The sequence below is a fragment of the Haliotis rufescens genome, unplaced genomic scaffold, assembly GCF_023055435.1.
Source record: "Haliotis rufescens isolate VD_foot unplaced genomic scaffold, xgHalRufe1.0.p SCAF_3, whole genome shotgun sequence".
In the NCBI taxonomy this organism is placed as follows: Eukaryota; Metazoa; Mollusca; class Gastropoda; order Lepetellida; family Haliotidae; genus Haliotis; species Haliotis rufescens.
Window position 1 is genome coordinate 22,446,534 of NW_025964001.1, and position 21,622 is coordinate 22,468,155.

At 39.9% G+C, this 21,622-nt stretch overlaps 2 protein-coding genes across 2 annotated transcripts; both read right to left on the reverse strand.

Annotated features, from left to right (window-relative positions):
* Nucleotides 1-2,243: 2,243 nt before the first annotated feature.
* Nucleotides 2,244-7,256, reverse strand: LOC124146470 (apolipoprotein L3-like). The gene is made up of 3 exons (XM_046516775.2): nucleotides 7,147-7,256; nucleotides 4,843-4,907; nucleotides 2,244-4,573 (listed from the first exon to the last, which is right to left on the reverse strand). The coding sequence occupies exon 3, from the start codon at nucleotides 4,563-4,565 to the stop codon at nucleotides 3,639-3,641; it is 927 nt and encodes a 308-aa protein (XP_046372731.2). The 5' UTR covers nucleotides 4,566-4,573; nucleotides 4,843-4,907; nucleotides 7,147-7,256; the 3' UTR covers nucleotides 2,244-3,638.
* A 4,467-nt stretch (nucleotides 7,257-11,723) lies between these two features.
* On the reverse strand, nucleotides 11,724-14,661 carry LOC124146471 (apolipoprotein L3-like). The gene is made up of 2 exons (XM_048403921.1): nucleotides 14,577-14,661; nucleotides 11,724-13,161 (listed from the first exon to the last, which is right to left on the reverse strand). Exon 2 carries the CDS (start codon nucleotides 13,151-13,153, stop codon nucleotides 12,227-12,229), a length of 927 nt encoding a protein of 308 aa, XP_048259878.1. The 5' UTR covers nucleotides 13,154-13,161; nucleotides 14,577-14,661; the 3' UTR covers nucleotides 11,724-12,226.
* Between the last annotated feature and the right edge of the window lie 6,961 nt (nucleotides 14,662-21,622).

Sequence of the window (21,622 nt, forward strand, 5' to 3'; positions counted from 1 at the left end):
AAATGGATAATATGTTTCGGTAAAATATATGCACACATTTCTGAAATGTCTTGGTCTTGGATTTGTCTTTTATGTCGTTGGATACAAAGAACAGTGATATCTAACGATTCACCAGGTGCGCGTTAGTCACAAACAATTTACGAATTATTCCTCTCGTTTTGCATTATATAATCAATGGTTACATTATTGTTTCAATATTGTGATCACAGGATAGTAAACAGTTTACTTTATTCTCCAGGAATTGTAAAATGTATAAAAATAAAACCCATGCCAGGTACCCCGTTGGTTCAAACGTATACGATTACCCTGATAATTCTATACCAATAGAGCTTTCTTTGCATCTTTTATTGTGTAAGAAAAAATAGCATAATCATGAACAAATATATGTCCAATATTGAATATAATTCTGGTTGTTTTGAAATATTCTTTTGGGAATTTCATTACGTAAATTGATGCCAAACAGGTGCGTGTCTTGTCCAGTTAAGATACACGATAAACGTTCTAATTGTATACATATTCAAGACATTATTTACTTGGTGAGAGCAGTCGTTTTATGTTGTGTCGAAAAAGCGTCAAATTCCGTTTCACACATCGAGATTTTCCATACCATGAACGAAAATTAGGGGAGATATATATTAATCAAAATACCAGTGTCGTCTTTTTCCGACGTTATCGAAGACATAAAACCAGCCATGACGTCAAAAGGTATCGTGTTATTTTTAGGGTATTTCATAACATTTGGTGATAAGGCTTGTGCTCCATTAATAATAATGCAACATTAGTCAAATTACACTTACACAATCAGGAGAATGTTGGAATCTAAGGACAAAGTTATAGGTTAGATAAGGCCATCCATTTCTCTATTACCTCCTTTTTATGAAGTACGATTTCATCATTTCTGATGGGTATATTTTATAACTAAACGTGTACAGTTTCAATATTGATATTTGTGTTGGAATAGTTTGGTTCCTCCTGAACAAAACACCACGAAAATATATTGTCCTTACCCACAGTTAATTCTCACCAAGTGACCTGAGTTACAACAAACTAGAGCTAAGCATAGCGGAGTTATGCCCCCTTTTCTTTGTACGTGTGTAACCTCTCTGTCACCTTTTGACGTCATAGAGATAAATCAGTTTTCGTCATTTACGGCATGCTATTTTTGGAATTGAATGTATGTCGTTATACATACGCATATAACTCCATTTGATATATTATTATGTCGTTCAGCTATTAGGCATTATTTTGTTCGCTCACAGTTTCCGTAAATCTTCTTAATAAAAAAAAATGTCGCACAGTACTTTTATCGGTGTACGATAAAAAGCGGAGAAATTTACTGTTTTTCAACGCAGAATAAATTCTCGGACAACACTTAGGAGTGTCTTTTTTAAAAACCGGTTTGATATTTACAGTTAAATTTACACTATTAAATAAGAAATTTCATATTCTCCACCTCTGGGTAATTTTATAGCCAGAGGTAGATCCAGTGCCGCGTGAGCGCAATTCTCGCACAAACTTCACTTTTCCGATCTTAGGAAAATGTGCGTCAGAAAAAAAACTCGGCATCCAGAGGGTTAAACCCCATTTCACCTCACCTCACCTCACCTCACCTCACCTCTAGTAGTTCACTGTATGTAATGTAAGATTCATACCGTTTCATGCGGGGGTTAAATGTTCTGCATGGTTTATTACTTGGACAGTATTTTCTAACTTCCGGCAGAGATCACACACCCGTAAGTGTTCTTTGCTTCTTGATAGATAGGAAATCAACAGGTTGGTCTGAAATTGCAATTATTTGCCTAAAATATAATACGGTTGCATTATATATTCACGATGTTTGGGCTGAACGTAGTAACATTCTTCTAAACATACTTCAAATCTAAACTGGCTGTAATCACATCACTATCCCAGTTAACCAAACGGAACCGTACACAAGAGTAATGAGTGAGTGAGTGAGTTTGGTTTAACGCTGTTTTAAATAGTAGTCCACTTTTATCACGGCGTGTCAGCTTGATTTTGGAGGAAAGCCCGAAGTGATGCAGGTCTTAAACGTTTCCCACTTAAGTGAAACCCACGAGCACGGGGCCAACCGGAATTAGAACACACTGCCATAGGTTTCTTGCATGCCCAAGGGACACAACTCTGCACAGCGAATGCAGCGCCATAGGCGATTCAGCCAACCGTGCCCCCCCCCCCCCCCCCCCCCGTACACAACTGTAACAAACTATCATACAACAAAGATGTTTAAGATGAGATTTGTATTGCGTAACATTCCATGTAGAAACAGTGGCAATATTACACTATCACAAACTACAAAAAATATGCATAATAAGTGCAAAACACACAGGTACATTCAAGATACAAAGGATGTATATTATAACAATTTTATATTACAACAAGTGTATTATAATGATATGAGAATTGAGCAAAATTATGGTAATGTTCTACATACAAGGAATTTGTTTATAATTATATATATGATAACAGATCTTGGAAATTGTTTCTGGCTAACTGTTGGTAAAACTTATTAAGAATTGTAAGAGCGTACAAAATTCGTTATCGTGATTGAAGATTATTTGTGATTCTCTTTCTTGGTTGTATTTTATACAATACATTATGTTGCTCATCTTCTAAGACATCACATGTTTCACAGAGACTTTGTTCCAATGGGATTGTTTTTTTGTGTATATCTACCAGTTTCTATTTTTAGTTTGTGATAGCTTAAACTAAACGAATATGACCTATAAGCTTTGTTTTTACAATATGTAAGATAATTCTCAATATTTATAGGTGACTTGACCAACCGGTATGTTCTTAACTTGCTGTTGGATCAATGGGATTCCTTTCATGAATGCGTGAACATATTTCCACATTTAGTTGGACTGAAGTGTATTTACAGTGGATTCAGTACATTTATTTGTGTTTACTATTTCAAAAGTTTGTTTTATTTAACCCAGCCAACATTGTGACCAGAAAGATTGATATTTACTGACTGACTGACTGAGTATGGTTTTACGCCGCTTTTAGCAATATTCCAGCAATATCACGGCGGGGGACACCAGAAATGGCCTTCACACATTGTACCCATGTCGGGAATCGAATCCGGGTCTTCGGCGTGACGAGCGAACGCTTTAACCACTAGGCTACCCGACCGCCCCTTTGGTATTTACTGCAAAACCATGTTTAAGAATGACGTTTGTTGTGTTATCTATATAGGACTTGTAATCAATTTTTTTTTTTATATCATTGGTACTTATAGTGGGTATATACCAAGTTCCTCCTGACAGGCCCAATTATGTGTTTTCCTGCCTAGGTTTTCTTTGTGCTGACCATTTAAAGACACTGTTTCTTTTATTATGCTTTCCAATGATAACTACATTAGTAACAACCAATTTGTACTTTACACCAATCCTCTCCTCCCATTGCTTACACTTCCTTCCTCTGCATATGCCATTATATGGCGGGGAACAATTGATGCACTGCAGCATCTCTACCTGTTCCTATTAGCGGCACATGAATATGGCTGAATCTCATCATCGCCCACAGCTGATTCTTCCTAAACATAAACTTTGAAAAAATCAAATCATATTTACATATTACTGTCGGAGTCTGAAATGGGATTGTGACAATTTCTTCCCTTATTCTTTGCCCTCAAGACAATCAGCCACTTTCAAGATGTTCTCAACATTCTTTGAGGGTTCGTTTTTGTGTATTTTACGACTGAAGTAAATAATCGATCCGAGATCTACTGCCACTCCGACAGCGGCAAGAACCACACCCGCGACCTTGACGCCGGACGCTGCAGCCTTACCGGCAGTGGCAGCCTTCCCAGCAGCGGAAGTGACGTCAGTGCCTGCATCAGCTGCCGTTCCTACAGACTTTGCGGCACTAGCAACTCTGGAAGACATCTCGGCACCAGCTGTTATTCCCCGTGCAACATCAACAGCACGTTTCGATGCCTTGATAATTCTAACGGCCTTGATTACAGATTTGGTGACGACTTCGATTGATTTGAGAACTGCTTTTCCCTTGAGCCCAAGAGACAGCGGAAGTGACGCTTCTACAGCGCTTCTGATCCTTCTTATGATGTCCCTCTTCGTGTCCATGTTGATAAAGTTACTCTTTTCAATATGACCTTGCAGAATAATCCTCTCTGGTTCTTGCAATGTTTTTATTAATTTATTCAATTTTTTGTTTATATCTTCTGACATTTCCGCATAATCATGAAGCTTTTGCGATAAATGTTTCTCTGCGTTCTTTGTGATGCGATAATTAACAATCATGGACGATATACCCGACACGGCAGTCCCTCCCCCAACCACGCCCCCTGCTATGGTCAGGCCCAATGAGACCCCTGCAGTGACGGGTGCCAGAGCCAAGCCTGCGATTGCAAGAACTCCGCCAACGAGACCCACATTTGAGGAAGTGAGTTTTGCGATGTCAACTTTTCTCTGTTTAGACTTGAGGTTTTCAGCAAAGTCACGTAGTTCCGTAGCCAGTTCCTTCTGTAGTTTGGAGCAGGAATTAACTTCGGAACAAAAGGAAGCAATATCCACCTCAGCCATTTTGAAAACTAAAGTAAAAAGAGTACATGTTTTACGTATGTAGATCATGGTTACAAGTAGACAATCGTCGCGTTTTCGCGTTTTTGAGTACTCCTATAGCCATTTATTATAACACAAAAGTGTCGTAACTAAACAGGTCATGTTACACAATATGTATGATTTTAGCATATGCTTACTGTCATTTCATTGATATTTTTTATGTCAGTTGAGGCAACGTTCAATGACCACTATAAACGGTGTTAGTTTTTCCAAATATGACATGGATTCATTAGCTCACCAGGATTCTTCGTTTTGGTAACTTTCGACTTCTTTGCCGAACCCGCTGAAGGGAGGATTCTGAAACTTTAGGAGGATTTCTTCAATAATTTGTTTCTTCAATAGAAGCCAGAAATCTGAAGCATTGGACCATGTATAGCAACACAATGGGATTTAGATTTGTTTATGCCATGGCCAGTAAAAATCAAACTTTTTTTTAAACAATTGGGTAAAATCTCAGAAACCACAAGGCACAGAGAGCTGAACCGTTATAAAGATGTGTTAGTTTGTTTGTTTGCTGTTTAACCCTGAACTCAGTTATATATTTTCAATTTATCATGGCGGTCTGTAAATAATGGAGTCTGGACCAAACAATCTGAAGACCTATTCTAACATGTATCTTCACGGATCCCGAGGTAATATCGATACCTTTTTACCTATACATGTCGTAAAGTCGACTAAAGTGGATCGGGGGGCCGCTGACTCTGATAGCTAACCCTACTTATGCTTTCGATTATTTACAGTTGAATACAGCTGCAATGTTGCTGATTGAGGAGTAAAACAACATTCGCTCAGTCTCCCTATGGACTAACAAGTGCCCTGTCCACATGAGAACACGCTGGATACAAGGCAACAACCAATCTGATGCATGTGGTGCCCTGTCCACACGAGAACACGCTGGATACAAGGCAACAACCAATCTGATGCATGTGGTGCCCTGTCCACATGAGAACATGCTGGATACAAGACATCAACCAATCTGATGCATGTGGTGCCCTGTCCACACGAGAACACGCTGGATACAAGACATCAACCAATCTGATGCATGTGGTGCCCTGTCCACATGAGAACATGCTGGATACAAGACATCAATCAATGTGATGCATGTGGTGCCCTGTCCACACGAGAACACGCTGGATACAAGACATCAACCAATCTGATGCATGTGGTGCCCTGTCCACACGAGAACACGCTGGATACATGATATCAACCAATCTGATGCATGTGGTGCCCTGTCCACATGAGAAAATGCAGGATACATGACATCAATCAATGTGGTGCATGTGGTGCCCTGTCAACATGAAAACATGCTGGATACAAGACATCAACCAATGTGGTGCATGTGGTGCCCTGTCCACATGATAACATGCAGGATACGAGACATCAACCAATCTGATGCATGTGGTGCCATGTTCACAAGAGAACATGCTGGATACATGACATTAACCAATATGATGCATGCAGTGCAATTCCAACACGTCCTTTCATGGAATGAATAGATACTCGCGATACTCGTTATCGTGGGCATCGATCTTCGCAAATGGTATGCTATGACGTGCATCAACCAAGTCAGCGAGCCTGACCACCCGATCCTGTTAGTCGCCTCTTAAGACCAGCATGGGTTTCTGAAGACAGGTCACGGGAAGACCTTTATCATACATAAAGCACATGTATGGATCTTACTAACAGTAAGGGGTTATGTAGATCAAAGAAAAATAAGTAACTAGTTGCTTTAGTTTTATTTTCTTCACATAAACAAACGATGCAACCCAACTGTCGGACAAAGGAAACCATTCACCTGAAAACTGGATTTGACCAAGGCATTACAAACGTTATGAAAACGTTTGTAGCCTGAAAACTGTCGCCGAAACACAAATATGATGCTTGCATCAAATACATCACCGTCGTGTAACCATTTCTTGTTTGTTTCATTTCCGACACCATCAAACATGGTTGTATAGTTTCTTTCGGTCAGCAGTTAAGAATAAATAAATAATGAAGTGTTATTGTTTTATATGTGATATTTACCATCACACATAACAGCTGTATTTTTTATCATCTTTAATCAATTTATTTATATTTATTTAAATCTCTAAATCTCTCTTAACTATATGTCTGTGTCCGCTTTGTCAGTGTGACCCTAGTTCATGTTGTTCAGTTACAATACAACGGGGCGCGGTTTACACAGTGATACACAAGGAAGTAAATTGTTCTTGTTTGAACTGTCCTTCCCATATCTAACTATAAACGTTGTATTACACGCGTTAGAAATAAGACATGAAAATCAAGGAAGAGCGTTTTCATTATATATCTTGAGTTGATACTTTGAGGGCACTTACATGGTAGATAATAAGATGCTAAGAAATAAATGACATATATCGCAGATCTCGTTAATAGTCCATTAGGCTTCACTATATGATATTCGAATCATGAAATCAACAGATTAACCACTGTTACCTTTTCGATTGATGTTTGAAAATGATATTTTACATTAAAAGTTCTTGTGGTTTATCTGTAAAGTGAATTTGTAAGGCAACTTATCTACCTGTGATGTACCTGTGGTGTGCCTGATGTGCCCCTATTTTTAGCGGCGTGTTGTCGGTGTGTCGGGTTAAGCCGGTTATGTGACTTCGGCTGCACAGCGTCGCGGCTGAGTGTTAGGGTGTCCTCCCATTAGTTAGACGTCCCAATAGTTAGACAGCTTATAACAAAACTTTAAACGGTTGAGTGCACACTAATCCTTATGCTTGTTACCTCAGACTTTAAAATGGAATAGTCCAGATAAGATCTGACAAACAAAGCAAAGTAGCTTTAAATAGATACATTAATATCATACTTAACATGTAATGACACTTTACATTTGATAAATTTTATACAGTTTGTAACAACACTTTGTGACAGTTTTTGGTAATGTACACTTTACATTTAATAACTGTAACAGTTTATTTATCAGCGACAGTCGTACAGTTCCCAGTGCACGTCTTGACGACACATCTCCAATGTGTGCAGGTTTGCCTCTCGCGGTTTCTGTTGTAAATATATCCATCTAATATCAACTGCTCACTACCACGCCGAGAGGTGAGGTGCTCTACTTTCCTTAAGCCAGCTATATAGATACTGATGATGATACGTACCCCAATATCATATTTATTTGTTTGATAAGTAGATAATCTAAACTCAACTCCTTCAACTGATCATACAGTAAGACAATTAAGCTACTCCATAGTTTACATCGTTAATCTCATGCCTATTGAACCGGTGCTGAGAGTAAGGTAATTTAGGTTAATTAAACAAAATTGTAACATATATACTCCCTAAACTGTGAGTCCCCTATCCCTACTCAGTACTTTAATCTAATTAGGACTGAACCATTACACCTGCAGGTATATTCCCTCTTTGCCTAAATAAAAATGTCTAACATTTGGGACGTCTAACTAATGGGACGTCTAACTAATGGGATATAACCAGTGTTCAAATGTTAAACATGTTAGTGATTCGCTTATGATGGTACAAAATAAACACTGAATAGCATTGTGGGTAATAGTTGTCTTTGTGAGCGGGCTTTTCACCGGTTTTCGAACGAATTCGAAGTTCTGATACAAAAAATGAATTTCAATATCTAACGTCCCTGTCTATATAATTATTTTTTAATTTGAAGTTTACACGATATACGGCTTTTCCATTGGACGAGAGGTCGGTCACATGACCGCGAAATTGACGTTCATTTAAAAATTGACCTTCGCTTTGTGTGAGTTCATTGGAGTATGAACCTTCATAGAGAGAGGGCCAAACTCCGACGTTCATACAATGTTTGGCCCTCACTTTATGAAGGTTCATACTCCAATGAACTCACACAAAGTGAAAGTCAATTCTTATATAAACACTTACGTGAGAGATGGTCTTTCACAATACAATGAAGAATAGAATTTCATCAATATATGACAACGGATTTCTGCTCATATCAACTAAGACGAGAGCAGGCAATATTATCGTTCTGGGGACGAACATCAAACCCTTTGGTTAAAAAGATATGGCAAGACAAAAACGCTCGAGATGAGGCCCTAGCTCGAAAAAATCCCTCACTAAAGCCATCTGGGATATTAGTACGTGAACTCATTCGAAGTCACAATTGCGATGACATTCAGCCTCCAGAAAGTCACTACAAAGGGTTACACCCTCCCTGGACTTTACAAACTCCCAAAGTTGACACTGCTTTAACATCAGAAGTCACTAAAAGAGAAAACCCAACCCTACTACGTTCAGTAGCTATCACTAAAATTCAAACTACCTGGGACAGCTGGGCCCATATATACACTGATGGATCCAAGAATCCTATCAACAACAGTGCTGGTTACGGGATCCATATCCACAGCTCCAAACCCCAAGCACATTCAGTTCGCTTGCCCGATGGTCAGTCAGTATTCACGGCTGAATTGGAGGCAATTCATCATGCACTCAAACTCATACCGGAACTCCCGGAAGCAAAGGCAGTCGTCCTATCAGACTCGCTAAGTGCACTTCAGGCCATCAGTGGAAGAAACTCAAACTCCAGGCCAAACACAGTCAACAATATTCTATACGAATATACAAAACTATCGGACCAAGGGCAACAGGTGGAGCTGTGTTGGATCCCCTCTCACATAGATATTCATGGAAATGAAAAAGCAGACTCACTGGCGAAGCTAGCTCTAGACAAAGCGGATATACAGCCTATTCCCTTTAGTAAACTAGAGATAAAAAGCAAAATCAAAGCCTCCATAGCAAAAAGATGGCAAACCCAATGGGACGCAAGTAAGATCGGCAGATGGCTATACAAAATTCAACCCAAGGTCCAACAAAAGCCAAACTCATACTCAAATGAAAGGAAAATTGAAACTGCTATCTCACGCCTCAGACTTGGTCACAAAAAGCACTATGACAAGGTTTGTTCATCTTGCAATCAGGCTGAAACCATTGACCACCTGTTACTAGAATGTCAAGACCATGCCCCGGCCCGGGCTAGGTTAAAACAAGAATTGCAGTTAGATCCGCTATCTGTCATAGATCTCCTAAAGCCAAGAGATGCAATAGCGAAGGCCAAACTAACTCTATTTCTGAGAGATGGACAGCTGCTCGAACGTATATAAACAGAGCAGCCAAGGATAAAAATGAAATCATATCAATATAAGAAAATAGAAATCATATCAATGCAAAAACAGAAATTATGTGAACACCGAACTCACAATAGATATGTGAACCCTTCTCACACACAGGAGTCCCAAAGAGGGACAGGTCAGCCGAAATTGCCTAGGCAGAAGGCGACCTCTTAAACACCTAATGCAACAACAACATCATATCAACATTTTGTTTGCTGTCTGTTATTTACGCACACACACACACACGCACAGTATACATCCCTGTGATCGTGTACGGCTGGCGAACGTTCCACAAGGGAAATTAACTCTTTCGTCATAAAATTTGCTCGCATGACTGGTTAGAACTCGAGACATAAAGGAAAATGCTACACAAAAAACGATGTTTTCAAACTTTCTTGTCGCAGAGGAATATCCAGTTGTACTGTAGTCATACTGTTATATTGATAAATTCAAATCACATGCGTCTATCGTTGATAGTGATTGCCTTATTAGAGGTAAATAGTCTCTACTCTGCAGAGATACACGTCATACCATTGCTGGCTGAGACGACATCAGTGTTTACGAGGAGTTTGATACTCCACCGCTGGCCTTTTTCGGATATTTTACGAATGCTTTAAACAATAAAATATGCTCTTGTTCACATTGCTCTTTCTCATTTCTCGTTTAGACACAGGTGAGGTGAGGTGAGGTGAGGTGAAATTGGGTTTAACGTCGCGTCTAAGATTATTGCACTTATATAGCGACGTGAATGCACTTGTTTGTGTGTGTGTGGCTGCTTGTACTAGTCCGGACTGATGCCGATTTATAGTGCTAGCACACTGATATACCATGCCGCAGTTTAACATGAATACCCTACTCGGACACAGTATACTGACTCCGAGGCGACAAGTCCTTGTTTCAGTCCATTAATGCCGAGCGGACCCCGGACCTTCCGCTCTCCGGGCGGACGCTCTACCACTGGACCACGGAGGCGGTCCTGTTTAGACACAATGATACACTGTAACCAAACATACTCCCAGGTGAAAATCGTTAATGCTTGCTGTAAATATGTTCTGACCGTTTGAACCGACCTCGAAATGCTAACGTCAAGAGAATTCTAGTTTGTGAAAATGATATTTCTATATGCAACGGAGATATTCCCTCAGACCAGCAACTCGTCACACGAGCCGCACGAACTTGGTCACAATTGCGGGTTGTACGTGTCATCTGAAGCAGCCCAGGTGTTCTGTAGCGAGGCCGAATGAAGTCTTTAATAAAAAAATTAAAAAATTGAGGAAACTACGGAGAAGGCATACATCACAGGAATTCGTAGCTGTACACAAATACACATATTGTATTTTTAATAAAAAAATTGTTTACATGTTTTTAATTTGAATGTACACATTTTTGTTGATCCATGTATCTACAGTGTATCTATCTATCCTGTGCACCATCTTCCACTGAATTAACACTGTTCAGATTCTTGAACAACCATGCATGTTTGTAAATCTCACGCTACAGATTGTGCCACAGATTAGCTATACCATCAACACACACACACATGGATCACGAATAATAAAATTTCACTAACCGGATTCCCCTTTCACCATTACTGACCTGGTGAAGTTATTCGGTGTAAACGTAAATGGATAATACAACTGTTTTGTATGTTCTTTTACGACGTAATTAATGTTCCAGCAACAATGTTCCGCGGCGGCATGCACATGAGTCTAGCCAAACCAGTGGAAGACAGAGTGAACACCGCGCCGATCCCTATTATGATCAGCTCTTATGACTAAGCTTTAGGCTCCCTCTAACAGATGACAAAGTTTTGAAATGGCACCTTAATGCGGTTTGTTTGTTTGTTGTTTAACGTATCGTATCCCAATTGCATAGATCGATGCCGAAGATGTCAAAGACTAGATTGTCTGGTCAAGACTCGATTATTCACAGATCGCCGTCATATAGCTGGAATATTGCTCAGTGCGGCGTTAAACAACAAACACACAAACTATTGACGAAGCAACGCTTAAAGATCTTGGTAAATAAGAAACACATTTCTCAATACTATTTTGCAATGTCTTTATACTTAATACGTCAAACGCCGACCACACGCATTCAATTCTCGAGATATGTACAACTGTAGAAGTCAATTGTTGTTGTCCTCCACGTGTTTCTGGAATTTTGATATAAACCAATCATCACTCGCTCACTCACTCACTAACTCATGCATTAACCTAGGAGTGGCAATACCATAGAATAGTAAAATACGAGTGAATATGTCAACCGAATAGGGTATGTGAATACCGTTGTGCGATGAAGCTCATCAGTAGGATCTTTCTTTGTGTTATATTCCCAACGGGATAGTGTTTATTCAAATAAAGCGTACATAAATATGGCTGAATCTTGCCACCGCCCACAGCTGATTCTTTCTATACATAAACTTTGAACAAATCAAATCATATTTACATATTACTGTTGTGTGAAATGGGATTGTGACAATTCCTTCCCTTATTCTTTGTCATCAAGACAATCAGCCACTTTCAAGATGTTCTCAACATTCTTTGAGGGTTCGTTTTTGTGTATTTTACGACTGTAATAAATAATCGACCCGAGATCTACTGCCACTCCGGCAGCGGCAAGAACCACACCCCCGACCTTGACGCCGGACGCTGCAACCTTTCCGGCGGTGGCAGCCCTCCCAGCAGCGGAAGTGACTTCAGTGCCTGCTTCAGCTGCCGTTCCTACAGACTTTCCGGCACTAGCAACTCTGGAAGACATCTCGGCACCAGCTGCAATTCCCCCTACAACATCAACAGCACGTTTCGTTGCCTTGCTAATTCTAACGGCCTTGATCACAGAGTCAACGACGACGTCGATTGATTTGAAAACTGTTTTTCCCTTGCCTGCAAGAGCCAGCGGAAGTGACTTTTTATTAGCGTTTCTGATCATTCCAATGATATCCTTCTTCGTGTTCATGTTGATAAAGTTACTCTTTTCAATATGACCTTGCAGAATAATCCTCTCTGGTTCTTGTAATGTTTTTATTAATTTATTCAATTTTGTGTTTATATCTTCTGACATTTCCGCATAATCATGAAGCTTTTGCGATAAATGTTTTTCTGCGTTCTTGGTGATGCGATAGTTAACAATCATGGACGATATACCCGACACGGCACCCCCTCCCCCAACCACGCCCCCTGCTATGGTCAGGCCCAATGAGACCCCTGCAGTGACGGGTGCCAGAGCCAAGCCTGCGATTGCAAGACCTCCGCCAACGAGACCCGCATTTGAGGAAGTGAGTTTTGCGATGTCAACTTTTCTCTGTTTAGACTTGAGGTTTTCAGCAAAGTCACGTAGTTCCGTAGCCAGTTCCTTCTGTAGTTTGGAACAGGAATTAACTTCGGAAGAAAAGGAAGCGATATCCATCTCAGCCATTTTGAAAACTGTGAAGTAAAAGAGTACGACATGTATTACGTATGCAGACCATGGTTACAATTGATCAGACGTTGCGTTCTCGCGAGTACCCCTGGAGCCATTTATTATAGCACAAAAAATCTTAACAGCGCGTTTTTAGACACTGTTTAACTATCATTTCATAGTTAGGATATTATGGCAACGTTCCCTGCCACCATTTCGTTTTTTTCAAATATGGCATGGATTCATTAGCTCACCAGGATTCTACGTTTCCGTAACTTTCGACTTCTTGGCCGAACCGGCTGAAGGGAGGATTGTGAAATTTTATGAGGATTTCTAGCGTTATAATTGGACACAGATTTGGCCACATTTCGTTAAGAAAATACAATTAATTTGTTTCCTCAATGGAAAAACAAAAGTCGAATCATGAAAATCTTTGAGAATTGTCTTCTCAGAAAGCACAATGGGATATAGAACTATTCATGCCATGGCCAGAGAAAACGAATACATTTTTTAACAACTGGGTTAAACCTCCGAAACCACAAGGCCCACAGAGCTGAAACGTTATGAAAATGTGATTTATTTGCTGTTTAACACCGCACTTAGCAATATTCCAGTTATGTGACAGCGGTCTGTAAATAAGAGTCTGGACCAGGCAATCCAGTGATTAACATCATGAGCATAGATCGACGTAAGTGGGATACGATGACATGCATCAACCAAGTCAGCGAGCCTGACCACCCGATCCCGTTAGTCGCCTTTTACGGCAAGCATGGGTTGCTGAAGACATATTCAACCCCGGATCTTCACGGGTCAAATAATTAGATGATATTGGTATATATGTAAATTTTACCATCACACATTACAGCTGTATATTTTTATCGTCTTTATTCAGTTTATTTATATTTATTTAAATCCATATCCACCCGATTCTCTAACATGTTTCTTTAGTTGTTTATCCACATGTGGGGCTGTGCCAGCATTGTCAGTGTGACCCTAGTTCATGTTGTTCAGTTACAATACAACGGGACGCGGTTTTACGCAGTGATACACAAGGAAGTATATTGTTCGTGTTTGAACTGTACTTTCCGTATCTAAATATAAGCGTTGTCTTCGAACGTCCTCATGCATACTAAGCCATTGCTTTTGACCTAGAAATAAGACATGAAAATCCAGGAAGAGCGTTAACATTATATATCTTGAGTTGATACTTAGAGGCCACTTACATGGTAGATAATAAGATGCTATGAAATAAATGACATATATAACAAATCTCGTTAATAGTCCATTAGGCTTCACTATATGGTATCCGAATCAGGAAATAAACAGATTAACCACTGTTATCTTTACGATTGATGTTTGAAAATGGTATTTTACATTAAAAGTTTTTGTGGTTTATCTGTAAAGTGAATTTGTAAGGCAACTTCGGTCTAAACATATCTACCTGAGATGTACCTGTGGCGTGCCTGTTGCGTCCCTGTGATGTGCGCCGTGTTGTCGGTGTGTCGGGTGAGGCCGCTCGCGTTACTTCAGCTGCACAAGGCGGATGAATGTAAGTGTTCAAGTGGTGAGCATTTCAGTGATTCGCTTATCATGGTCCGCATTGACCTGTGTGTACAAAACACGAAATAGCATGGTGTGTCGTAGTTGTGTTTGTGTGCGGGATGAAAGCTCTGATACAAATATTGACTTACAATATCCCTTAAAATAAACAAACACGACGTGTTTATCTATAGAGAGAGAAGGTATTTTGCAGTACAATGAAGAATAGAATTTCATCAATTTAAGAGAACTTCGGAATTCTGCTTATTGTTTGCTGCCTGTTTTTGCGCACACGCCCACACACGCGCACGCGCGCACACACACACACACACACACACACACACACACACACACACACACACACACACACACACACACACACACACACAGAGTATACATCCCTGTGATCGTGTACGGCTGGCGATCTTTACACAAGGGTAGTGAACTCTTTCGTCATAACATTTGTTGGCATGACTGGTTAGAACTCGAGACATATAGGAAAATGCTACACAGATACGACAGAAACGATGTTTACAAACTTATACTGTAGTCCTACTGTTTTATTGATAAATTTAAATCACAAGCGTCTACTGTTGTTAGTGGGTGCCTTATTTAGGATATAGGGTCTCTTCTTTGCAGACCCGTGAAGATTCCGGGATAGAATTGGTCTTCAGCAACCAATACTTGCTGTAAAAGTCGACTATGCTTGTCGTAAAAGGCGACTAACGGGATCGGGTGGTCCTCGTTGATACATGTCATCGATCTCAATTGCGTAGATCGATGCTCATGATGTCAATCACTGGATTGTCTGGTCCAGACTCGATTATTTGACAGACCGCCCTCATATAGCTGGAATATTGCTGAGTGCGGCGTTAAACAACAAACAAACAAACAAAAGAGATAAACATGCAGCATTGCTGGCTTGGACTGAAAACACAGTGTTTCAGTTGTCACCACTGGCCATTTTCGACTATTTTACGGGTGCTTCAAACAAATATATGCTCTTGTTTACATCATGTTTTTTCTCATTTCTTGTTTGGACACAATGATACTCTCTGGCCAAAACACTCCCAGGTGAAAATCGTTAATGCTTCCTGTAAATATTTCCTGACCGTTTGAACCGACCTCGAAATGTTAACGTCAAGAGAATTCTAGTTTGTGAAAATGATATTTCTATATGCAACGGAGTTATTTCCCTTAGACCAGCATCTCATCCCATGACCCTCACAATCTTGGTCACAATTGCGGGTTGTACGTGTCATCTGAAGCAGCCAAGGTGTTGTGTAGCGAGGCCGAATGAAGTAATTAATAATAAGGATTTTGAGGAAACTACAGAGTTACAAATATATCTTTTACATTTTTATAATTTATTTTTTTAATAATTTATAGGTACACATTTTTCTTGACGCCGCTTACGCAGTGGACAATAGAGTGAACTCACTCTAGTTTGGTGAAGAAATGTTGTACCGTTTTCAAGATCTACTCTGAAAATGAACACTACCGTCATTTTCAGTCTAAGTCATAGTGGTTGCCATGGAAAAATAATTTGTTCAACAATCCCAAACTATCAAAGGGCACCAGTTCACCACTAGACCTGTCATTGTGCCAAATGTGGTTAAGCTATCTCTCATGTTTGTTTAGTTCTGCTCCGAAAACGTAGCGGGGATAATAAATATGACTTTCCAAAACACGTCTTCATTCCACATTCATTAAACTTGGGATCGACATGCACCAAGTGAAACCTCGTTAATCCAGCCTTCTCCTAGGCGAATATAAATGACAACGTATGCATCTACACAACACAATTTGTAAATCGGGGTCAGTAATTGGGTTTCACTTAAATGGTACACGGTTGGTAGCAATCACTAAACTACAGTACAACACTGTTCAGTCAGCAATTACTACACTACAGTACAACACTGTTCAGTCAGCAAGAACTAGAGTTCAACACTGTTCAGTCAGCAAGCACTACACTACAGTACAACACTGTTCAGTCAGCAAGCTCTACACTAAAGTACAACACTGTTCAGTCAGCAAGCTCTACACTACAGTACAACACTGTTCAGTCAGCAAGCTCTACATTACAGTACAACACTGTTCAGTCAGCAAGCTCTACACTACAGTACAACACTGTTCAGTCAGCAAGCACTACACTACAGTACAACACTGTTCAGTCAGCAAGAACTACACTACAGTACAACACTGTTCAGTCAGCAAGCTCTACACTACAGTACAACACTGTTCAGTCAGCAAGCTCTACACTAGAGTACAACACTGTTCAGTCAGCAAGAACTGCACTACAGTACAACACTGTTCAGTCAGCAAGCTCTACAGTTCAACACTGTTCAGTCAGCAGGCACTACACTACAGTACAACACTGTTCAGTCAGCAAGAACTACACTACAGTACAACACTGTTCAGTCAGCAATTACTACACTACAGTACAACACTGTTCAGTCAGCAAGAACTACAGTTCAACACTGTTCAGTCAGCAAGCACTACACTAGAGTACAACACAGTTCAGTCAGCAAGCACTACACTACAGTACAACACTGTTCAGTCAGCAAGCTCTACACTAGAGTACAACACTGTTCAGTCAGCAAGAACTACACTACAGTACAACACTGTTCAGTCAGCAAGAACTACAGTACAACACTGTTCAGTCAGCAATTACTACACTACAGTACAACACTCTTCAGTCAGCAAGCACTACACTACAGTGCAACAATGTTCAATCAGCAATCACTACACTACAGTACAACACTCTTCAGTCAGCAATCACTACACGACACTACAGTTCAACACTCTTCAGTCAGCGAGCACACACACTACAGTACAACACTGTTCAGTCAGCACCAACTACACTACACTACACTACACTACACTACACTACACTACACTACACTACACTACACTACACTACACTACACTACACTACACTACACGCACTCGTGGGCTCCATCATTGTGAAAAACGTTTAACACCGGCATCACTTCGGGTTTTCCTCCCAAATTAAGATGGTACACCGTGATATAACTGAAACTAATCAGCGTTAAAACCACCCCACTCACTCACTGAAACTTGTAAACTCTATATGTCAGTCGAAAATAGAAAATATGTTGTTGATTCTGAATTTTTTACAATATTTACCATATTTTTGGTTACACTTGTGTTAGGTGCAGCAAAGGAATACTTAGGTACAGTGTTAGCCTTCGATTTCGTTTTCGTGTCTCTATCAACCACAACGTGCCTTAAGCACAACATACAGCTGATCGTGTACACATGTACCATACATTCACATTAATGTAGGTAACATTTTGTGGGGTTTCTACCAGATGACCATCTTTCCCAGTAGTTTATATCTTTGACTTGTGTTTGTTTGTTTATTTGTTTGTTGTTTAACGCCGCACTCAGCCATATTCCAGCTACATGACGACGGTCTGTAAATAATCGAGTCTGGACCACAGAATCCAGTGATTGACATGATGAGCAAAGATCCACGCATTTGGGACCGATGACATGCATCAAGCAAGTCAGCGAGCCTGACCACCCGATCCCGTTAGCCGCCTCTTACAACAAGCATAGTCGCCTTTCACGGCAAGCATGGGTTGCTGAAGACCTGTTCTACCCCGAATCTTCACGGGTCGACTTGTGTATAAACATGAAGTAAATCTACCCATACCCCAAAACAAAAGTATTAGTGTATCTTATTAAACATCGAAGAAAATTGCATGCTCTTAAATATAGCAATGTAATCAAATGTATGTACACTGTATGTTTACTGTATGATTCCAACTTACAATAGGTTTGGATTGATTTTTTAAATGTTGAAATAATATATTAGATTTAACAGTCCCGATGTTTTTTTAAGTTCTCAAATATCCCCAAAATATGTTTTGCCTTACGCTGCTGTTTATACAGAATGGACAGACCATGAAAAAAAGCTGGTGAAAGAGACGCCATATATTATTAACTTGTAACTTCATCTAAAGGATTCCCTTTGCAAAGCAATTTCTCTATTGCTTTGCTGGATCATAGACTCACGCTAACCACGCGACCCGTTTTACCAGCACTCGTCGATGAAGCTTTTTGGTCACAGATCCCCAACATTACACATACACGTACTGAAAGGGGATACTGTGTTTATCCCGGATTTATATCTATTAATAAAACAAATAGAAGAATAATGTCTATTTATTCAAAATAATTCTTAACATGTGTATTTGGAATGACCAGTGAAAAAGATAACAAGGATATCCTGTTCATGAGGATCGTTTATCATTTTCCGACCAGTTGGCGCACGGATACATCGGTGAAATGTCGAGTAACTGTAAACTGTTAGCAATGAGTAATTCGGTTAGGATCTGTTCAGAGACCGCTCATCATACTCCTATTGAATGTATTATCGCTGATAATATTATAGCCTGTTTAATCAAACCGGAGCAACCTTGCCATTTAGATAATGTTCTCTAAACCCACGGGACTGCTCTGTATAATATTTTGTTATGAATCTTTAAATTCTACATAGTTTTTTTCGTTTGAAAGTGGAGAACAAGACAGCGCTTCAAATACAGCATGCCGTACGTTTTGACAAGTGTGGGTGGTAGAGCTGGTATTGTGTTAACAATTACTACCACCCACATCTGTTTGTAATGTATTTGGGTTTTTCTATTGTTTCCAGTGATGTGTAAATGCTGGATGCCCGACACCCACAACAAAACCTGGTTAATGAATGCGGGGTATGTAGGACGATCACACATACTTAATGATGTAATCGACTATTTGATAAAAAATAGTTCCAGTCGGTGTGCAAACATATGAGTCAGTCATTATTCACGTCAAGAGAAATGCGGGATGCTTACAGGATTTTTTTGGTGTCACATTAAACGCGATAAGTAGCTATGGAACACTTAGTAATTGGAACGTTTTCCAATGTTCGTGCACACGTCATTACGGTCTCCAGCTTCAAACGCCTGAACGCCGAAAATGTCGCTACATCTGTGCGATGCCTCCATGATTCTAAGCATAATCAGTTTCTATAAAACGCTCTTGATTTGACGCCCGGAAGGTTGATGTTGCTTTCTTGTGTAATTATTATGTGTTTATTACACTTTCAGGGGGAAAAGACATATTTGTAGTCAGAAAGAACTCTTTCAAGTTTCACGCCATTTGTGTTTCGCTCCACGGTACGCTTCAGTCCACGTCATGTATGTTTCAGTTAACGTCATGTATGTTTCAGTCCACGTCTTATATGTTTCAGTCCACGTCATGTAAGTTTCAGGCTACGTCATGTTTGTTTCAGGTTACGTCATGTTTGTTTCAGTCTACGTCATGTTTGTTTCAGTCTACGTCAAGTACGTTTCAGTTAATGCCACGTATGTTTCAGTCCACATCATTTATGTCAACGTCAGTTTCACGACATGCCATGTATGTTTCAGTCAACGTCATGAATCTTTCAGTTAATGCCATGTTTGTTTCAGTTCACATCATGTATGTTTCAGTCGAGGTTTAGTGTTTTGGTTCACGTCATGAATGTTTCACTACATGCCATGTATTTTTCAGTCTCCGTCATGTATGTTTTAGTCTACGTCATGTATGTTTCAGTCCACGTCATGTATGTTTCAGTCAACGTCATGTATGTTTCAGTAAACGTCATGTTTGGTTAAGTCCACGACATGTATGTTTCAGTCTCCGTCATGTATGTTTCAGTCAACGTCATGTTCGTTTCAGTCCATGCCATGTATGTTTGAGTCCACGTCATACGTTGTAGTCCACGTGATATATGTTTCACTAAATGCCATGTATGTTTCAGTTAACGTCATGTATGTTTCAGTTTCCGTCAAATATGTTTCAGTCAACGTCATGTTTGTTTCAGTCAACGTCATGTATGTTTCAGTCAACGTCATGTATGTTTCAGTCAACGTCATGTTTGTTTCAGTCTACGTCATGTTTGTTTCAGTCCACCTTATGTGTGTTTCAGTCTACGTCATGCGTTTCAATCCACCTCATGTTTGTTTCAGTCCACGTCATGTTTATTTCTGTCCACGTCATTTATGTTTCAGTCAACGTCTTGTATGTTTCAGTCCATGTCATGGATGTTTCAGTCTCCGCCATGTATGTTTTAGTCTACGTCATGTATGTTTCAGTCTATGTCATGTTTGTTTCAATCCACGTCATGTATGTTTTAGTCTTCGTCATGTATGTTTCAGTCTACGTCATGTTTATTTCAGTCCAAATCATCTATGTTTCAGTCTACGTCATGTATGTTTCAGTCAACGTCATGTATGTTTCAGTCCAAGTCATGTATGCTTCAGTCTCCGTCATGTATGTTTCAGTCCACATCATGTATGCTTCAGTCAACGTCATTTTTGTTTCAGTCCATGTCCATGTAAGTTTCAGACCATGCCACATATCTTTCAGTCCACGTCATGTATTCTTCAGTCTACGTCATGTATGTTTCAGTCCACGTAGTGTATGTTTCAGTCTACATCATGTATGTTTCAATCCATCCCATGTATGTTTCAGTCTACGTCATGTATGTTTCAGTCCATGTCATTTAGGTTTCAGTCCACGTCATGAATGCTTCAGTCTCCGTCATGTGTGCTTCAGTCTACGTCATGTCTGTTTCAGTCCATCCCCATCAGCGTGTGTCTCTATCTACATCAGTGTATGTCTCTATCTACATCAGTGTGTGTCTCTACCTACATCATTGTGTATCTCTACCTACATCATTGTGTGTCTCTATCTACATCAGTGTGGGTGTCTCTATCTACATCAGTGTGTGTCTCTATCTACATAGGTGTGTGGCTCTATCTACATCAATGTGTGTCTCTATCTACATCATTGTGTGTCTCTATCTACTTCAGTGTATCTCTATCTACATCAATGTGTGTCTCTATCTACATCAGTGTATGTCTCCATCTACATCAGTGTGTCTCTATCTACATC

Coding starts and splice junctions, on each gene's coding strand:
- LOC124146470 (XM_046516775.2), bottom strand. CDS start 4,565: ATGGCTGAGGTGGATATTGCTTCCTTTTGTTCCGAAGTTAATTCCTGC.
- LOC124146471 (XM_048403921.1), bottom strand. CDS start 13,153: ATGGCTGAGATGGATATCGCTTCCTTTTCTTCCGAAGTTAATTCCTGT.